General features: G+C 41.2%; 1 protein-coding gene across 2 annotated transcripts; it reads right to left on the bottom strand.

The window, feature by feature from the left end:
- Positions 1 to 1476: 1476 nt before the first annotated feature.
- Positions 1477 to 19223, bottom strand: LOC132766341 (zinc finger protein 22-like). Of its 2 annotated transcripts, none has more exons than XM_060760747.2 (3): positions 19086 to 19223; positions 13334 to 13432; positions 1477 to 2445 (listed from the first exon to the last, which is right to left on the bottom strand). In XM_060760747.2, the coding sequence occupies exons 2-3, from the start codon at positions 13380 to 13382 to the stop codon at positions 1844 to 1846; spliced, it is 651 nt and encodes a 216-aa protein (XP_060616730.2). In that variant the 5' UTR covers positions 13383 to 13432; positions 19086 to 19223; the 3' UTR covers positions 1477 to 1843. The 2 variants fall into 2 exon arrangements, with proteins under 2 accessions (XP_060616730.2, XP_060616731.2); XM_060760748.2 differs by lacking the exon at positions 19086 to 19223 and adding an exon at positions 18533 to 18619.
- Between the last annotated feature and the right edge of the window lie 1870 nt (positions 19224 to 21093).

The raw sequence follows: 21093 nt of genomic DNA, 5'->3' as shown, positions 1-21093 counted from the left end.
ATCAGCCAGCACGTCAATGACTTAAATCTAGAAATAGTTTTCTAACATCTACAGAGACACTCGCTGGAACACCTCAGCAAGCGAGAGTCCAAAAGTGGCAGGCTCAAACCCAGCGCCTCAATCAATAGCTGATACCAAATGAGAGACTCAATTCATGGGTGATACCAGATGAGAGACTCCCCCCTGGGCACTCAGAAGACGGGGCGACTTGGAAGGCGCTGAACAGACTGCGCTCTGGCACCACGAGATGCAGAGCCAACCTTCAGAAATGGGGCCACCAAGTGGAATCCACGGCATGCGAGTGTGGAGAAGAGCAAACCACTGACCACCTGCTGCAATGCACCCTGAGCCCTGCCACATGCACAAGGGAGGACATTCGTGGGGCAACACCAGAGGCACTCCAAGGGGCCACATACTGGTCAAAGGACATTTCATCAACTACCAAACTCACACATTTTGTATTTTGTCTGTTTGTTTGTTTTGTTCTGTTAGAAATGTAATACAATTGACTGGTTGCCCTGATACGACAAAAATAAAATACTACTTTGGGGACTTTTCTTCTCTCTCACGCTCCCTTGCATGTGCCACTGGGTGAGTTTTCTCTGCCCTGGCCTAGGAGTCTTCCAAAGCCAAGAAAGTGCTGGCAAGGATGAGGGCAATGTGCTGGCTATATCTCCTTCCCTCCTTCCTTCCTTCCTTCCTTCCTTCCTTCCTTCCTCCCCTCCCCTCCCCTCCCCTCCCCTCCCCTCCCCTCCCTTCCCTTCCCTTCCCTTCCCTTCCCTTCCCTCCATCCTTTTCTCTCACTCCAACAGTGACATGCACACCTCCGACGCATGCGCAGTTGCAACTTTCCCCCAAATGCCTTGTGGACTTGTCGAAGGCTTTCATGGCCGGAATCACTGGGTTGTTGGTTTTTTTCGGGCTATATGACCATGTTCTAGAGGCATTCTCTCCTGACATTTCGCCTGCATCTATTGCAAGCATCCTCAGAGGTAATGAGTGGAAAGGATGAGGGCAATGTGCTGGCGTATCTCTCCTTCCTTCCTTCCTTCCTTCCTTCCTTCCTTCCTTCCTTCCTTCCTTCCTTCCTTCCTTCCTTCCTTCCCTCCCTCCCTCCCTCCCTCCCTCCCTCCCTCCCTCCCTCCCTCCCTCCCTCCTTTTCTCTCACTCCAACAGTGACATGCACACCTCCAACGCATGCGCAGTTGCAACTTTCCCCCAAATGTCTTGTGGACTTGTCGAAGGCTTTCATGGCCGGAATCACTGGGTTGTTGTAGGTTTTTTCGGGCTATACGGCCATGTTCTAGAGGCATTCCCTCCTGACATTTCGCCTGCATCTATGGCAAGCATCCTCAGAGGTAGTGAGGTCTTGTGGACCTTATTTCAGGTCTTGCGGCCCACGCTAAAGCCCAGAGCGGAGATCCAGGAGGGTCTGCTGAAGAGCGATTCTCAAGAGGCAGGAGACAAAGACACAAGCGAGATCAACGATGCCTTTAATGAAACACAACTGGACCAAAACCCACAACGACGTGAGGGCGTTAAACAAAGAAAGTCGTCTCGACTTAACAAACCAGGGACGCAACTCCAGTCCTTGAAAACCTACGAAGGTGTTGCCCTGAAAATGAGAGACTAAGCATGGCTTGATTTTTGAAAAAGGAGTATCGGAGGACAACACAAAATAATTCCCGGTCGTACCCAACGGGATCGAAGCCAGAGTTGTCCATACCCTTAAAGTCAGTGTTTCGAAAATTGCATGGCATCTTGAAAATGTTGCTAAACTACAACTCCCAGGCCACCTACTATTAAACCCCTTGGGCTGGGTGCTACTGGTTGACTCCGTCGATCAGTCGACAACCCGCGTCAACACTTCTACTTCCGCGGGTGGACCCGCATTGGGAGGAATGGCTTCTCCGTTGAGCGAGTGATCCTTTTGGGGCCCGACCCACGACGGGGCCGCTTTCTCCACCACGGGGCCCCTCCTGCTTTCGTGGAACTTCAGATGCTTCTGGAGGATCCAGCTGTAGCTGAAGCAGCGCCCGCACTCCTCGCAGCGGAAGGGCTTGTCCCGGACGTGGATCCGCTGGTGCGTTTGGAGGTTTCCCTTGTGGCGGAAGTGCCGCCCGCACTCGGGACACTCGAAGGGCTTCTCCTCGGAGTGGATCTTCTGGTGCAGCTTCAGCTTCGAGGCCAGGTTGAAGGTCTTGCCACAGTCCAAACACCGGTGCACGTTCTCCTCCGTGGGAGCGGCTCTCTCTCCTTTGTCGAAGGAGATCGGTCGGGGGAAGTTCTTCTCAAACTCAGGGGGCTTCAGCTGGCTTCTCTCGTTTCCTCCGAGTGGCGGGACAGGGGTCAAGTAAGTGCCTTCAGGGGAAATGTAGGCCGCATCGTGGTCCCAATCTTGGTCGTCATCCATGGTCTCCTTCTTACTCTTCTCCTTGGAATCACCTGAAAGAATGAAGTTTTGGAAGAGGAGATCACCAAAGGGGGAAAAAACAAATCCAAATTACAGTGTTCCCTCGCTACTTCGTGGTTCGCATTTAGCGGACTCGCTCTTTTGCGGGTTTTTGAAAATATAATAATGTAATGTTCGTTTGTGGGATTAACAGAACTCAAAAACCACTGGACGAATTGACACCAAACTTGGACACAAGACACCTATCAGGCCAATGAGTGTCCATCACCCCTAACAGCCTACCTGCGCCCCTGGCAAAAAAAAACCCAGCAGAACGGACTTAAACCCCCCCAAAACTATATATACATATACACATACACTCATATATATATAAACATGCACACATACATACAGACAGACACACATACAGACACACACATACAGACACAAGCACACACAAATATAGACATGCACACATACATGCACACATACACATATATTTACACAGAACGGACTTAAAACCCCCCAAAATAAACTATATATACATATACACATACACTTATATACATATAAACATGCACACACACACATACAGACACACACAAATATGTACACAAGCACACACAAATATACACACAAATGAGTGTCCATCACCCCTAACAGCCTACCTGCGCCCCTGGCAAAAAAAAAGTGTACTGCAACCGCTTACTTTGCGTAATGGATGAACCGCCCCTGCCTAAAAAACACACAAAAAAACCCCCAGCAGAACGGACTTAAACCCCCCCCCCAAAAAAACTATATATACATATACACATACACTCATATACATATAAACATGCACACATACAGACACACACACATACAGACACACACACACACACATATGTATACAAGCACACACAAATATACACATACATATAGACATGCACACATACACATATATTTACACAGAACGGACTTAAATAAACTAAATAAACCAAAATAAACTATATATACATATACACATACACTCATATACATATAAACATGCACACATACATAAAGACACACACATACAGACACACACATATAGACATGCACACATACATGCACATATGCACATATATTTACATATACACATGCATACATACACAATATACATATAGACATACATACACATATATACACAAGCACATACATATACACAATATACATATACACATATAAACACAGAAATACACAAGTATATACACACGTATACACACACATATGCACACACACATATACAACCATCTATCTAGAAATATATTTGTGTATATGTGTGTTTGCATATTTAGATAGATATAGATATATACACATACACACAAAACATATATACAGACTGGGCCACAGCAACACATGGCAGGGAACGGCTAGTTTATAGAAATAATAATATAATGTTCGTTTGTGGGATTAACATAACTCTAAAACCACTGGATGAATTGACACCAAATTTGGACACAAGACACCTAACAACCCAATGTATGTCCGCACTCAAAAAATTTGATTTTGTCATTTGGGAGTTGTTGTTGCTGGGATTTATAGTTAACCTACAATCAAAGAGAATTCTGAACCTCATTAACGATGGAATTGAACCAAACTTGGCACACAGTTCTCCCATGACCAACAGAAAATACTGGAAGGGTTTGGTGGGCAGTGTCCTTTGGTTTTGGAGTTGTAGTTCACCTACATCCAGAGATCACTGTGGACTCAAACAATTGTGGATCTGGACCAAACTCTACACGAATACTCAATATGCCCAAATGTGAACACAGATGGAGTTTGGGGAAAATAGAATCTTGACATTTGGGAGTTGTAGTTGCTGTGATTTATAGTTCACCTACAATTAAAGAGCATTCTGAACCCCACCAACGATGGAATTGAACCAAATGTGACACACAGTTCTCCCATGACCAACAGAAAATACTGGGTATCCTTTGGTTTTGGAGTTGTAGTTCACCTACATCCAGAGATCACTGTGGACTCAAACAATGATGGATCTGGACCAAACTCTACAAGAATACTCAATATGCCCAAATGTGAACACTGGTGGAGTTTGGGGAAAATAGAATCTTGACATTTGGGAGTTGTAGTTGCTGGGATTTATAGTTCACCTACAATCAAAGAGCATTCTGAACCCCACCAACGATAGAATTGGGCCAAACCTCCCATGTCGGCCACAGCAACACGTGGCAGGGGACGGCTAGTCTATATAAATAACTATGTAATGTTCGTTTGTGGGATTAACATAACACAAACACCACTGGACGAATTGACACCAAACTTGGACACAAGACACCTATCAGGCCAATGAGTGTCCATCACCCCCAAAAACACACAAAAAACCCAGCAGAACGGACTTAAACCCTCCCAAAATAAACTATATATACATATACACATACACTCATATACATATAAACATACACATATATGTACACACGCACACACAAATATACACATACATATAGACATGCACACATACACATATATTTACATATACACATGCATAGGCTTGGTTGATCAAGAAAAAAATTGGTTCTAAACCTGTTTTGTATCTAGGGGGCACCCGCCTTTCTAATCTGAGAGGATTTCCAAAATTTCAGATTTCAAATTTTTGATATTTACGAAATTTTGTAAATATACGAATCGATTCGTTAATGGCGGACGCGATTGCACAATATGTGAAAAAAACCTCCAAACGGGACAGGGGGAACTTCTGAAGCTTCCCTCTCCCTGTGTTGTTGACTGTTGGTGTGATAAAACTAACAACAACTATATTATATTATTATATATATTATATTATTATATATTATATTATAATAATTGTATATTATTATATTATATTATAATGTATTATATTATATATATTATATTATTGTATATTATATTATATTATTATTATAACAACAAAAATAGGGAAGAGAAACTGTGAGATTGTAAAACTTGTAAAAAAAATAACGTTCGTAATTATTTTTCGAAAATAATTACGAAAAATGGGGAAATTGTTTCGATTCTTAATTACTCCTTACACTATTCCTGCATGGCTCAATATTGGATCGAAGCTAATTTAAATACGAATTCATTACGACTTTAGAAACTAACGAACACGATCAACCAAGCATAATACACACATATACATATAGACATGCATACACATATATACACAAGCACACACATATACACAATATACATATACACATATAAACACAGAATTACACAAATATATACACACATATAGAATCATAGAATCATAGAATCAAAGAGTTGGAAGAGACCTCATGGGCCATCCAGTCCAACCCCCTGCCAAGAAGCAGGAATATTGCATTCAAAGCACCCCTGACAGATGGCCATCCAGCCTCTGCTTAAAAGCTTCCAAAGAAGGAGCCTCCACCACACTCCGGGGCAGAGAGTTCCACTGCTGAACGGCTCTCACAGTCAGGAAGTTCTTCCTAATGTTCAGATGGAATCTCCTCTCTTGTAGTATATGCACATATACACCCATCTATCTATATATATGTGTGTGTGTATATGTGTGTTTGCATATTTAGAGAGATACACATACACACACACACACACAAAACATATATACAGACTGGGCCACAGCAACACATGGCAGGGGACGGCTAGTCTATAGAAATAATAATATAATGTTCGTTTGTGGGATTAACATAACTCAAAAACCACTGGATGAAGGGACACCAAATTTGGCCACAAGACACCTACTAAGCCAAGGAGTTCAGAATGCTCTTTGATTGGAGGTGAACTATAAATCCCAGCAACTATAACTCCCAAATGACAAAATCAATTTTTTGAGTGATGGTCACTCCTTAGGTCAGTAGGTGTTTGTGGCCAAATTTGGTGGCAATTCATCCAGTGGTTTTGGAGTTATGTTAATCCCACAAACGAACATTATATTTTTATTTATATAGATTTATGTCCAATGGAGGCCAGGCACCCTGGAAATGTGGTTGCCTGAGGCAAGGCGGGGAAGGTCTGCCTCACTGGGCTGCTACTGCCTGCATGGCTCCGGAGGCTCTGCAGAGGCCAGGGAGGCAGGGTTTGGTGGGAGTTGTAGTTCACCTTGAATTTGGGAGTTGTAGTTCACCTACATCCAGAGAGCACTGTGGACTCAAACAATGTTGGATCTGGACTAAACTTGGCACGATTACTCAATATGCCCAAATGTGGTGGAGTTTGAGGAAGATAGACCTTGACATTTGGGAGCTGTAGTTGCTGGGATTTATAGTTCACCTACAATCAAACCCCACCGATGACAGAATTGGGCCAAACCTCCCACACAGAACTCCCATGCTTTGAAGGGACTCGCTGGTGCAAAGCTCCCTCCAGCCTTGCACGCTCTTCCTCGTCCACACATGCGCACCATGCTGACATGTGCCGAACACACCTGCTCTCCCCTCCTCACTTGGAGAGATCTTCAGCCTTCTCCGCCAAAGGGCTTCCTAAGACCATCATATAGTCCTTGAGTTGGAAGAGACCTCGTGGGCCATCCAGTCCAACCCCATTCTGCCAAGAAGCAGAAAATAGGATTCAAAGCACCCCAACCAGATGGCCATCCAGCCTCTGTTTACGTTTTCCAATGGTCTTTGGAGACCCCTCTGAAACCCCCTCACGACTTCCAGGTTGAGAAATGCTGATCTGGAGAGAAGTAGCCATGTTTACATATTGGGAAGGTGGTTCCATTGAGGAGAAATGAAGCAAGCTTGCTTTTCTGTGGCTCCTATGTTGCTCATATGACATATCAACATGAGGAAGAACCTCCTGATGTTCAGGGTTCCTACATAGTGGGATAGGGTGCCTGGGACCCCAGTGGGGACCCCTTCCTTCCTTCTCTGGAGATTTGTAAGCAGAGGTTGGATGGCCATCAGTCAGGAGGTCTTGGATGGTGTCCTCCTGCCCTTGGGGTCTCTTCTACGTCTAGGATTCTCTCATTCTAAGGAGGTCTTGGATGTGTCCACCTGCCCTTGGGGTCTCTTCTACGTCTAGGATTCTCTCATTCTAAGGAGGTCTTGGATGTGTCCTCCTGCCCTTGGGGTCTCTTCTACGTCTAGGATTCTCTCATTCTAAGGAGGTCTTGGATGTGTCCTCCTGCCCTTGGGGTCTCTTCTACATCTAAGATTCTCTCATTCTCAGGAGGTCTTGGATGTGTCCTCCTGCCCTTGGGGTCTCTTCTACGTCTAGGATTCTCTCATTCTAAGGAGGTCTTGGATGTGTCCTCCTGCCCTTGGGGTCTCTTCTACGTCTAGGATTCTCTCATTCTAAGGAGGTCTTGGATGGTGTCCTCCTGCCCTTGGGGTCTCTTCTACGTCTAGGATTCTCTCATTCTAAGGAGGTCTTGGATGGTGTCCTCCTGCCCTTGGGGTCTCTTCTACGTCTAGGATTCTCTCATTCTAAGGAGGTCTTGGATGGTGTCCTCCTGCCCTTGGGGTCTCTTCTACGTCTAGGATTCTCTCATTCTCAGGAGGTCTTGGATGTGTCCTCCTGCCCTTGGGGACTCTTCTACATCTAGGATTCTCTCATTCTAAGGAGGTCTTGGATGGTGTCCTCCTGCCCTTGGGGTCTCTTCTACGTCTAGGATTCTCTCATTCTCAGGAGGTCTTGGATGTGTCCTCCTGCCCTTGGGGTCTCTTCTACGTCTAGGATTCTCTCATTCTAAGGAGGTCTTGGATGCGTCCTCCTGCCCTTGGGGTCTCTTCTACGTCTAGGATTCTCTCATTCTAAGGAGGTCTTGGATGTGTCCTCCTGCCCTTGGGGTCTCTTCTACGTCTAGGATTCTCTCATTCTAAGGAGGTCTTGGATGTGTCCTCCTGCCCTTGGGGTCTCTTCTACGTCTAGGATTCTCTCATTCTAAGGAGGTCTTGGATGTGTCCTCCTGCCCTTGGGGTCTCTTCTACGTCTAGGATTCTCTCATTCTAAGGAGGTCTTGGATGGTGTCCTCCTGCCCTTGGGGTCTCTTCTACGTCTAGGATTCTCTCATTCTAAGGAGGTCTTGGATGGTGTCCTCCTGCCCTTGGGGTCTCTTCTACGTCTAGGATTCTCTCATTCTAAGGAGGTCTTGGATGTGTCCTCCTGCCCTTGGGGTCTCTTCTACGTCTAAGATTCTCTCATTCTCAGGAGGTCTTGGATGTGTCCTCCTGCCCTTGGGGTCTCTTCTACATCTAGGATTCTCTCATTCTAAGGAGGTCTTGGATGTGTCCTCCTGCCCTTGGGGTCTCTTCTACGTCTAGGATTCTCTCATTCTAAGGAGGTCTTGGATGTGTCCTCCTGCCCTTGGGGTCTCTTCTACGTCTAGGATTCTCTCATTCTAAGGAGGTCTTGGATGTGTCCTCCTGCCCTTGGGGTCTCTTCTACGTCTAGGATTCTCTCATTCTAAGGAGGTCTTGGATGGTGTCCTCCTGCCCTTGGGGTCTCTTCTACGTCTAGGATTCTCTCATTCTAAGGAGGTCTTGGATGTGTCCTCCTGCCCTTGGGGTCTCTTCTACGTCTAGGATTCTCTCATTCTAAGGAGGTCTTGGATGTGTCCTCCTGCCCTTGGGGTCTCTTCTACGTCTAGGATTCTCTCATTCTAAGGAGGTCTTGGATGTGTCCTCCTGCCCTTGGGGTCTCTTCTACGTCTTGGATTCTCTCATTCTAAGGAGGTCTTGGATGGTGTCCTCCTGCCCTTGGGATCTCTTCTACGTCTAGGATTCTCTCATTCTCAGGAGGTCTTGGATGTGTCCTCCTGCCCTTGGGGTCTCTTCTACATCTAGGATTCTCTCATTCTAAGGAGGTCTTGGATGTGTCCTCCTGCCCTTGGGGTCTCTTCTACGTCTAGGATTCTCTCATTCTCAGGACGTCTTGGATGTGTCCTCCTGCCCTTGGGGTCTCTTCTACGTCTAGGATTCTCTCATTCTAAGGAGGTCTTGGATGTGTCCTCCTGCCCTTGGGGTCTCTTCTACGTCTAAGATTCTCTCATTCTCAGGAGGTCTTGGATGTGTCCTCCTGCCCTTGGGGTCTCTTCTACATCTAGGATTCTCTCATTCTAAGGAGGTCTTGGATGTGTCCTCCTGCCCTTGGGGTCTCTTCTACGTCTAGGATTCTCTCATTCTAAGGAGGTCTTGGATGTGTCCTCCTGCCCTTGGGGTCTCTTCTACGTCTAGGATTCTCTCATTCTAAGGAGGTCTTGGATGTGTCCTCCTGCCCTTGGGGTCTCTTCTACGTCTAGGATTCTCTCATTCTAAGGAGGTCTTGGATGGTGTCCTCCTGCCCTTGGGGTCTCTTCTACGTCTAGGATTCTCTCATTCTAAGGAGGTCTTGGATGTGTCCTCCTGCCCTTGGGGTCTCTTCTACGTCTAGGATTCTCTCATTCTAAGGAGGTCTTGGATGTGTCCTCCTGCCCTTGGGGTCTCTTCTACGTCTAGGATTCTCTCATTCTAAGGAGGTCTTGGATGTGTCCTCCTGCCCTTGGGGTCTCTTCTACGTCTAGGATTCTCTCATTCTAAGGAGGTCTTGGATGGTGTCCTCCTGCCCTTGGGGTCTCTTCTACGTCTAGGATTCTCTCATTCTAAGGAGGTCTTGGATGTGTCCTCCTGCCCTTGGGGTCTCTTCTACGTCTAGGATTCTCTCATTCTAAGGAGGTCTTGGATGCGTCCTCCTGCCCTTGGGGTCTCTTCTACGTCTAGGATTCTCTCATTCTAAGGAGGTCTTGGATGCGTCCTCCTGCCCTTGGGGTCTCTTCTACGTCTAGGATTCTCTCATTCTAAGGAGGTCTTGGATGTGTCCTCCTGCCCTTGGGGTCTCTTCTACGTCTAGGATTCTCTCATTCTAAGGAGGTCTTGGATGTGTCCTCCTGCCCTTGGGGTCTCTTCTACGTCTAGGATTCTCTCATTCTAAGGAGGTCTTGGATGGTGTCCTCCTGCCCTTGGGGTCTCTTCTACGTCTAGGATTCTCTCATTCTAAGGAGGTCTTGGATGTGTCCTCCTGCCCTTGGGGGTCTCTTCTACGTCTAGGATTCTCTCATTCTAAGGAGGTCTTGGATGGTGTCCTCCTGCCCTTGGGGTCTCTTCTACGTCTAGGATTCTCTCATTCTAAGGAGGTCTTGGATGTGTCCTCCTGCCCTTGGGGGTCTCTTCTACGTCTAGGATTCTCTCATTCTAAGGAGGTCTTGGATGTGTCCTCCTGCCCTTGGGGTCTCTTCTACGTCTAGGATTCTCTCATTCTAAGGAGGTCTTGGATGTGTCCTCCTGCCCTTGGGGTCTCTTCTACGTCTAGGATTCTCTCATTCTAAGGAGGTCTTGGATGGTGTCCTCCTGCCCTTGGGGTCTCTTCTACGTCTAGGATTCTCTCATTCTAAGGAGGTCTTGGATGTGTCCTCCTGCCCTTGGGGTCTCTTCTACGTCTAGGATTCTCTCATTCTAAGGAGGTCTTGGATGTGTCCTCCTGCCCTTGGGGTCTCTTCTACGTCTAGGATTCTCTCATTCTAAGGAGGTCTTGGATGTGTCCTCCTGCCCTTGGGGTCTCTTCTACGTCTTGGATTCTCTCATTCTAAGGAGGTCTTGGATGGTGTCCTCCTGCCCTTGGGATCTCTTCTACGTCTAGGATTCTCTCATTCTCAGGAGGTCTTGGATGTGTCCTCCTGCCCTTGGGGTCTCTTCTACATCTAGGATTCTCTCATTCTAAGGAGGTCTTGGATGTGTCCTCCTGCCCTTGGGGTCTCTTCTACGTCTAGGATTCTCTCATTCTCAGGACGTCTTGGATGTGTCCTCCTGCCCTTGGGGTCTCTTCTACGTCTAGGATTCTCTCATTCTAAGGAGGTCTTGGATGTGTCCTCCTGCCCTTGGGGTCTCTTCTACGTCTAAGATTCTCTCATTCTCAGGAGGTCTTGGATGTGTCCTCCTGCCCTTGGGGTCTCTTCTACATCTAGGATTCTCTCATTCTAAGGAGGTCTTGGATGTGTCCTCCTGCCCTTGGGGTCTCTTCTACGTCTAGGATTCTCTCATTCTAAGGAGGTCTTGGATGTGTCCTCCTGCCCTTGGGGTCTCTTCTACGTCTAGGATTCTCTCATTCTAAGGAGGTCTTGGATGTGTCCTCCTGCCCTTGGGGTCTCTTCTACGTCTAGGATTCTCTCATTCTAAGGAGGTCTTGGATGGTGTCCTCCTGCCCTTGGGGTCTCTTCTACGTCTAGGATTCTCTCATTCTAAGGAGGTCTTGGATGTGTCCTCCTGCCCTTGGGGTCTCTTCTACGTCTAGGATTCTCTCATTCTAAGGAGGTCTTGGATGTGTCCTCCTGCCCTTGGGGTCTCTTCTACGTCTAGGATTCTCTCATTCTAAGGAGGTCTTGGATGTGTCCTCCTGCCCTTGGGGTCTCTTCTACGTCTAGGATTCTCTCATTCTAAGGAGGTCTTGGATGGTGTCCTCCTGCCCTTGGGGTCTCTTCTACGTCTAGGATTCTCTCATTCTAAGGAGGTCTTGGATGTGTCCTCCTGCCCTTGGGGTCTCTTCTACGTCTAGGATTCTCTCATTCTAAGGAGGTCTTGGATGCGTCCTCCTGCCCTTGGGGTCTCTTCTACGTCTAGGATTCTCTCATTCTAAGGAGGTCTTGGATGTGTCCTCCTGCCCTTGGGGTCTCTTCTACGTCTAGGATTCTCTCATTCTAAGGAGGTCTTGGATGTGTCCTCCTGCCCTTGGGGTCTCTTCTACGTCTAGGATTCTCTCATTCTAAGGAGGTCTTGGATGTGTCCTCCTGCCCTTGGGGTCTCTTCTACGTCTAGGATTCTCTCATTCTAAGGAGGTCTTGGATGGTGTCCTCCTGCCCTTGGGGTCTCTTCTACGTCTAGGATTCTCTCATTCTAAGGAGGTCTTGGATGTGTCCTCCTGCCCTTGGGGGTCTCTTCTACGTCTAGGATTCTCTCATTCTAAGGAGGTCTTGGATGTGTCCTCCTGCCCTTGGGGTCTCTTCTACGTCTAGGATTCTCTCATTCTAAGGAGGTCTTGGATGGTGTCCTCCTGCCCTTGGGGTCTCTTCTACGTCTAGGATTCTCTCATTCTAAGGAGGTCTTGGATGTGTCCTCCTGCCCTTGGGGTCTCTTCTACGTCTAGGATTCTCTCATTCTAAGGAGGTCTTGGATGGTGTCCTCCTGCCCTTGGGGTCTCTTCTACGTCTAGGATTCTCTCATTCTAAGGAGGTCTTGGATGGTGTCCTCCTACCCTTGGGGTCTCTTCTACATCTAGGATTCTCTCATTCTAAGGAGGTCTTGGATGTGTCCTCCTGCCCTTGGGGTCTCTTCAATGTCTAGAATTCTCTCATTCTAAGGAGGTCTTGGATGTGTCCTCCTGCCCTTGGGGTCTCTTCTACGTCTAGAATTCTCTCATTCTAAGGAGGTCTTGGATGGTGTCCTCCTGCCCTTGGGGTCTCTTCTACGTCTAGGATTCTCTCATTCTAAGGAGGTCTTGGATGGTGTCCTCCTGCCCTTGGGGTCTCTTCTACGTCTAGGATTCTCTCATTCTAAGGAGGTCTTGGATGGTGTCCTCCTGCCCTTGGGGTCTCTTCTACGTCTAGAATTCTCTCATTCTAAGGAGGTCTTGGATGTGTCCTCCTGCCCTTGGGGTCTCTTCTACGTCTAGAATTCTCTCATTCTAAGGAGGTCTTGGATGGTGTCCTCCTGCCCTTGGGGTCTCTTCTACGTCTAGGATTCTCTCATTCTAAGGAGGTCTTGGATGTGTCCTCCTGCCCTTGGGGTCTCTTCTACATCTAGGATTCTCTCATTCTAAGGAGGTCTTGGATGGTGTCCTCCTGCCCTTGGGGTCTCTTCTACGTCTAGGATTCTCTCATTCTAAGAGAGCCTTCATCGAATCTATATGGGACTCCGTTGCCTCCCTACCAACCCCAACGAAGGCACCCTTGTCCTCCAGCCCAAGGAAAGGTACCTTTTTCTGGGGAAGCCACGCTCTCGGAGCTCTCCTCCACCCCCTCCATGCCTCCCAGGTCTGGCAAGACTCAGGCTCCTCTTAAACGGTCACTGGATCCTGAAAAAGCAGATGAAAGACAATGAACATCTCAATGAACATCAAAGAATCAGACCAGGAAGAGTGAGTAGTGTGGACAGAAGTTCTTCTGAAGGACCTCCAGTCTCCTTGGTTTCAAGGAGACACTTCGGACTGAATCACAGGCGGCATGAAGTCATCATTGAAGAGCAGGCATGGGCCAACTTTGGCCTTCCCTCCAGGTGTTTTGGACTTCAACACCCATAATTCCTAAGCAACCATCACCCAAGTCAAAAAAGAAGCACAATTAAAGCCTTGGCAGACCGTGCAAAAAGAATCTGTGAACCCCACCTCCTCCAAGATGAACTGAACCACCTCAACTGGGCTCCCCAGGCCAATGGAGACTCCACCTCAGACATCAGAAGAGCTGCAAGACCAAGAACAAGCCACGAGAGTCAAGATGAAGATCCACCCAGAGGAAAAGTGTTCCTGCCATACATCAAGGGAACCACTGACCGCATAGGGAAGCTGATGAGGAAACACAACATACAAACAATCTACAAACCCACCAAGAAAATCCAACCAATGCTCTGTTCAGCAAAGGACAAGAGGGATCCTCTCACCTCTGCAGGAGTCTACCGTGTACCATGCAGCTGTGGACAAGTCTACAGAGGGACCACCACACGCAGCATTGCCCAAACACGCATCAAGGAACATGAAAGGCACTGCAGACTACTTCAACCAGAGAAGTCAGCCATAGCAGAGCACACGATGAACCAACCTGGACATTTGAGAACACAGAAATGCTGGACCACTCTCACAACCACCGTGTCAGGCTACACAGAGAAGCCACTGAAATACACAAGCATGTGGACAATTTCAACAGAAAGGAGGAAACCATGAAAATGAACAAAATCTGGCTACCAGAATTAAAAAAAACTCTAAAATTACAACAGCAAAACAACAGAGAGGAAACAAACAAGGACATCTAATCACCTCTCAACAAAAGTTTGCTCCAAGCACAGTCAGGCCATTGTATGCTAATCAAGGTGGTCAGTTGAAACATTCACACCATATCCAGCAGACAAGAGTCCTTTGTCCCACCCTGGTCATTCCACAGATATATGAACCCATTTTCCTTGTTCCAACAGACCTCACTACCTCTGAGGATGCTTGCCATAGATGCAGGCGAAATGTCAGGAGAGAATGCCTCTAGACCATGGCCATATAGCCCGAAAAAACCTACAACTACCCATGCAATATTGGTAATAATAATGTATTACCAATATTGCATGGGTACACAACATATTATATTACATATTATTATATATTATCATATATTTAATATATCAGTATTACTATATTACAATATTATTATATATTATTATTATACTGCATTATTGTTAGTATTATCTTGTATTATTATATTATATTACTATCTATATTGTATATATACATAGTATATTATATACTATTATATATTATCAGTAGGAATTATATTTAATATATTAATATTATTATATTACAATATTAATACAGGCATATTATTTTAGTGTATTATTACTAAGTATTATGTTGTATTACATTATAATATTACTATCAATATTGTATGTATACAAAATATATTGTATTATACATTATTATATATTATCAGTAGTAATTATATTTAATATATTAGTATTACTATATTACAACATTATTATATTATGTTGTATTATTGGTATTATGTTGTATTACATTATTACTACCAAAATTGTATGTATACACATATTATATTATATATTATCATATATTTAATACATCAGTATTACTATATTACAATATTATATTTTATTATACTGCATTATTATTATCTTGTATTATATTATATTACTATCTATATATTGCATATATACACAATATATTATATACTATTATATATTATCAGTAGGAATTACATTTAATATATTAGTATTATTATATTACAATATTACTATCAAAATTGTATGTATACACATCGTATTATATTATATATTATTACATATTATCAGTAGTAATTAAATTTAATATGTTCGTATTACTATATTACATTATTATATTATATTGTATTATTGGTATTATGTTGTATTACATTATTACTACCAAAATTGTATGTATACACTACACATCATATTATATATTATTATATATTATCAGTAGTAATTAAATTTCAGATATCAGTATTATTACATTACAATATTATTAATACTATATAATATATATTATATTGCATTATTATCGGTGTTATATTGCATCACATTATATTTCTATCTATATTGTATATATACACAATATGTTATATACGATTATATATTATCAGTAGTAATATAATAGTATTACTACATGACAATATCATTATTATATATTGTTATATTGTATTATTGGTATCATGTTGCATTACATTATATCAGTAGTAATTAAATTTAATATATTAGTATTAATATATACATTATTATATTATATTGTATTATTGGTATTATGTTGTATTACATTATTGCTACCAAAATTGTATGTATACACAATAAATTATATTATATGCTATTATATATTATCATATATTTAATATATCAATATTAGTATATTACAATAATTATATATTATTATATTGCATTATTACTGGTATTATATTGTATGTCATTGCAATATGACCTGTATTGTATATATACACAATGTATTATATACTATTATTTATTATCAGTAGTAATTATATTTCATATATTAGTATTACTATATTACATTATTATAATATATTATTTAAGTGTATTAATGGTATTATGTTGCATTACATTATTACTACCAAAATTGTATGTATACACTACATACTATATTATATACTATTATATATTATCATATATTTAATATATCAGTTTTACTATATTACTATATTATTATATATTTTATATTGCATTATTATTGGTATTATATTGCATTGCATTATATTTCTATATTGTATTTATATACACAATATATTATATACTATTATATATTATCAGTAGTATTTAATTTATTTGTATTATTATATTACAATATTAATACAGCCATATTATTTTAGTGTATTATTACTAGGTATTATGTTGTATTACATGATAATATTACTAACAATATTGTATATATACACAAAATATATTATATATTATCATATATTTAATATATCAGTATTACTATATTACAATATTATATTGCATTATTATTGGTATTATATTAAATCACATTATATTTATTTCTATATTGTATTTATATACACAATATATTGTATACTATTATATATTATCAGTATTATTTAATATATTAGTATTATTATATTACAGTATTATTAATACATATATATTATTTTAGTGTATTCATGGTATTGTGTTGTATATACATAATATATTATACACGATTATATATTGTCACTAATTATGTTTAATATATTAGTATTATTATATTACAATATTAATACATACATATTATTTTAGTGTATTATTACTAGGTATTATGCTGTATTACATGATAATATTACTATCAATATTGTATGTATACACAACATATTGTATTATATTTATATATTATATTTAATATATTAGTATTACTATATTACAACATTATATTTAACATATTAGTTATTTATATTTAATATTATATCAAATTATATTTATATTTAATATAATAGTATTACTATATTACAACATTATATTTAATATATTCGTTATATATACACAATATATTATATACTAATATACCATCAGTATTATTTAATATATTAGTATTATTATATTACAATATTAATACATACATATTATTCTAGTGTATTATTACTAGGTATTATGTTGTATTACATGATAATATTACTACCAATATTGTATGTATACAAAACATATTGTATTATATTTATATATTATATTTAATATATTAGTATTACTATATTACAACATTATATTAAATTATATTTATATTTAATATATTAGTATTACTATATTACAGCATTATCTTTAATATTATTAGATATATTTATATTTAATATATTAGTATTACTATATTACAACATTATATTTAATATGATAGTTATATATATATTTAATATTATATTAAATTATATTAGTAATAGTAATATTAAATTATATTTAATATATCAGTATTACTATATTACATTATATTTAATATATTAGTTTTATATATATTTAATATTATATTAAATTATATGTATATTTAATATATTAGTATTACTATATTACAACATCATATTTAATATATTAGTTATATATATTTAAAATTATATTAAATTATATTTAATATATTAGTATTACTATATTACAACATTATATTTAATATATTAGTTATATATACTTAATATTATATTAAATTATATGTATATTTAATATATTAGTATTACTATATTACATTATATTTAATATATTAGTTATATATACTTAATATTATATTAAATTATATTTATATTTAATATATTAGTATTACTATATCACAAGATTATATTTAATATATTATATATATTTAATATTATATTAAATTATATTTATATTTAATATATTAGTATTATTATATTACATTATATTTAATATTTTAGTTATATATACTTAATATTATATTAAATTATATTTAGTATATTAGTATTACTATATTAAAACATTATATTTAATATATTATATATATATATTTAATATTATATTAAATTATATGTATATTTAATATATTAGTATTACTATATTAAAACATTATATTTAATATATTAGTTTATATTTAATATTATATATATATTTAATATTATATTAAATTATATTAAATATATTAGTATTACTATATTACATTATATAGTACACTATACATTATATTTAATACACTAAAATAATATATATGTATTAATAATATTGTATAATAATACTAATATATTAAATATAATTTAATATAATATATTAAATATATATATTATATTAAATTATATTTAATATATTAGTATTATTATACAATATTATTAATACATATATATTATTTTAGTGTATTAATGGTATTATACTGTATTACATTATTACTGCCAATATTGCATGTATACACAATGTATTACATTATTAGCCTAGCACCATATTAGTATTACAGCTTAATTAATGATTCAAGGCGCCTGCAACTCACCTGGCTCCCTCCCACTCTCCTGCTTCCTTACACGTGACTCAGAACGCTCGCAACCCTCTTCCTCCTTCCTCCCTGCCGTTTCCAGAGCAACAGCCAATCAGGAGCCGTATTCAAATCCCTAAAGGCGTCCCACCAATCAGCACTCGCGCTCCACGTTCCATTCGCTCAGCGCGCTCCCCCCCCCCCCGCGCTTTCCCTGACTTTGCATAAAACAGGCAAGAACAACCCTCTCTTGCCGTCTCCAGAGCAACGGCCAATCAGGAGCCGTATTCAAATCGCTAAAGGCGTCCGACCAATCAGCACTCGCGCTGTACGTTCCATTCGCTTAGAGCGCTCCCTCCCTCCTGCGCTTAAAACAGGCAAGCACATACCCCTCTCTTGCCGTCTCCAGAGCAACAGCCAATCAGGAGCCGTATTCAAATATAACCAGTGCGTCTCCACCAATCAGCGCCCGCGCTCAACGTTTCATTAGCTCAGCCCCTCCACCCACCTCTCTTCTTCCCATATCTATTTCCTTGGGATGTTTTCCCATTCCAACTCCCCCAAGGTTTACCTCTCCAGGAAAAGAGCAGAAGAAGCGCCTTTTTCGGTCCTCCAAATGCGAGCTCAGCTTCCTAGACAGGTAAGGAAGGCTAATGGAAGGGAGGGTGACGCAATTTCCTCTGACATCACTTCCGGAAGTGCAGGGGAGGAGCTAGCCTTCTTGATGAGAGGAAGGAAGAGGAGGAGGAAGGTAAAAGGCATTGTGGGAGTTGAAGTCCAAAACATCAGGAATAGGCCCAGGCCTGAATTAATCTACTATTAACAAGAATATGAACAGAGGCTGGATGGCCATCTGTCAGGAGTGCTTTGAACGCATTATTCCTGCTTCTTGGCAGAATGGGGTTGGACTGGATGACCCAGGAGGTCTCTTCCAACTCTTTGATTCTATGATTCTACAAGAGAGGAGATTCCATCTGAACATGAGGAAGAACTTCCTGACTGGGAGAGAGCTGTTCAGCAGTGGAACTCTCTGCCCCAGAGGGAGTGTGGTGGAGGCTCCTTCTTTGGAAGCTTTTAAGCAGAGGCTGGATGGCTATCTGTCAGGGGCGATTTGAATGCAATATTCCTGCTTCTTGGCAGAATGGGGTTGGACTGGATGGCCCAGGAGGTCTCTTCCAACTCTTTGATTCTATGAACAAGTCCTATCCCCAATCCCACCCCATTTCCCTACTTCATACATCAGGCATGGGCAAACTTAATGCCAGCAGTTTTGGTTAGAGTTCAAACTTGGTGAGGCACAAAACTCTTCACACAGGAGAGAAGCCACACCAATGCCAGGAGTGTGGAAAATGTTTTGGTCAGAGTTCAAACTTGGTGAATCCTAGAATCAAAGAGTTGGAAGAGACCTCCTGGGCCATCCAGTCCAACCCCATTCTGCCAAGATAAAGGAATATTGCATTCAAATCACCCCTGACAGATGGCCATCCAGCCTCTGTTTAAAAGCTTCCAAAGAAGGAGCCTCCACCACACTCCGGGGCAGAGAGTTCCACTGCTGAACGGCTCTCACAGTCAGGAAGTTCTTCCTCATGTTCAGATGGAATCTCCTCTCTTGTAGTTTGAAGCCATTGTTCCAATGTGTCCTAGTCTCCAAAGAAGCAGAAAACAAGCTTGCTCCCTCCTCCTCCCTGTGGCTTCCTCTCACATATTTATACATGGCTATCATATCCCCTCTCAGCCTTCTCTTCTTCAGGCTAAACATGCCCAGCTCCTTGAGCCGCTCCTCATAGGGCTTGTTCTCCACACCCTTGATCTGCTCCCTCCTCCCTGTGGCTTCCTCTCACATATTTATACATGGCTATCATGTCTCCTCTCAGCCTTCTCTTTTTCAGGCTAAACATGCCCAGCTCCTTGAGCCGCTCCTCATAGGGCTTGTTCTCCACACCCTTGATCTGCTCCCTCCTCCCTGTGGCTTCCTCTCACATATTTATACATGGCTATCATATCTCCTCTCAGCCTTCTCTTCTTCAGGCTAAACATGCCCAGTTCCCTAAGCCGCTCCTCATAGGGCTTGTTCTCCAGACCCTTGATCATTTGAGTCGCCCTCCTCTGGACATATTCCAGTTTGTCAATATCTCTCTTCAGTTGTAGTGCCCAAAATTGGACACAATATATATACATACAATATATTATATTATTAGCATAGTACTGTATTTTATTTTATTTTTTGTCGTGTCAGGAGCGACCTGAGAAATTGCAAGTCTCTTCTGGTGAGAGAGAATTGGCTGTCTGCAAGGACGTTGCCCAGGGGACTCCTGGATGATTTGATGTTTTATTATTTATATTTATTGATTTACTATTCTTGTATACCGCTGTATCTCAAGCCCGAGGGCGACTCACAGCGGTTTTATCATCTTTGTGGGAGACTTCTCTCATGTCCCTGCATGAGGAGCTGGAGCTGATAGAGGGAGCTCATCCACCTCTCCCCGGATTCGAACCTGCGACCTGTCGGTCTTCAGTCCTGCCAGCACAGGGGTTTAACCCACTGCGCCAGTAGGGGCTCCAGCATAGTACAGTATCAG

The sequence above is a fragment of the Anolis sagrei genome, chromosome 2 (genome assembly GCF_037176765.1).
Source record: "Anolis sagrei isolate rAnoSag1 chromosome 2, rAnoSag1.mat, whole genome shotgun sequence".
Taxonomy (NCBI): domain Eukaryota; kingdom Metazoa; phylum Chordata; class Lepidosauria; order Squamata; family Dactyloidae; genus Anolis; species Anolis sagrei.
This window is presented reverse-complemented; position numbering and strand designations above follow the sequence as displayed.

Bases quoted from the DNA above. Each gene is read 5' to 3' on its own strand.
- LOC132766341 (XM_060760747.2), bottom strand. From the start codon at position 13,382: ATGGAGGGGGTGGAGGAGAGCTCCGAGAGCGTGGCTTCCCCAGAAAAA. The intron at 2,446-13,333 runs GTACCTTTCCTT...TCATTCTTTCAG, and splicing joins CGTGGCTTCCCCAGAAAAAG to GTGATTCCAAGGAGAAGAGT.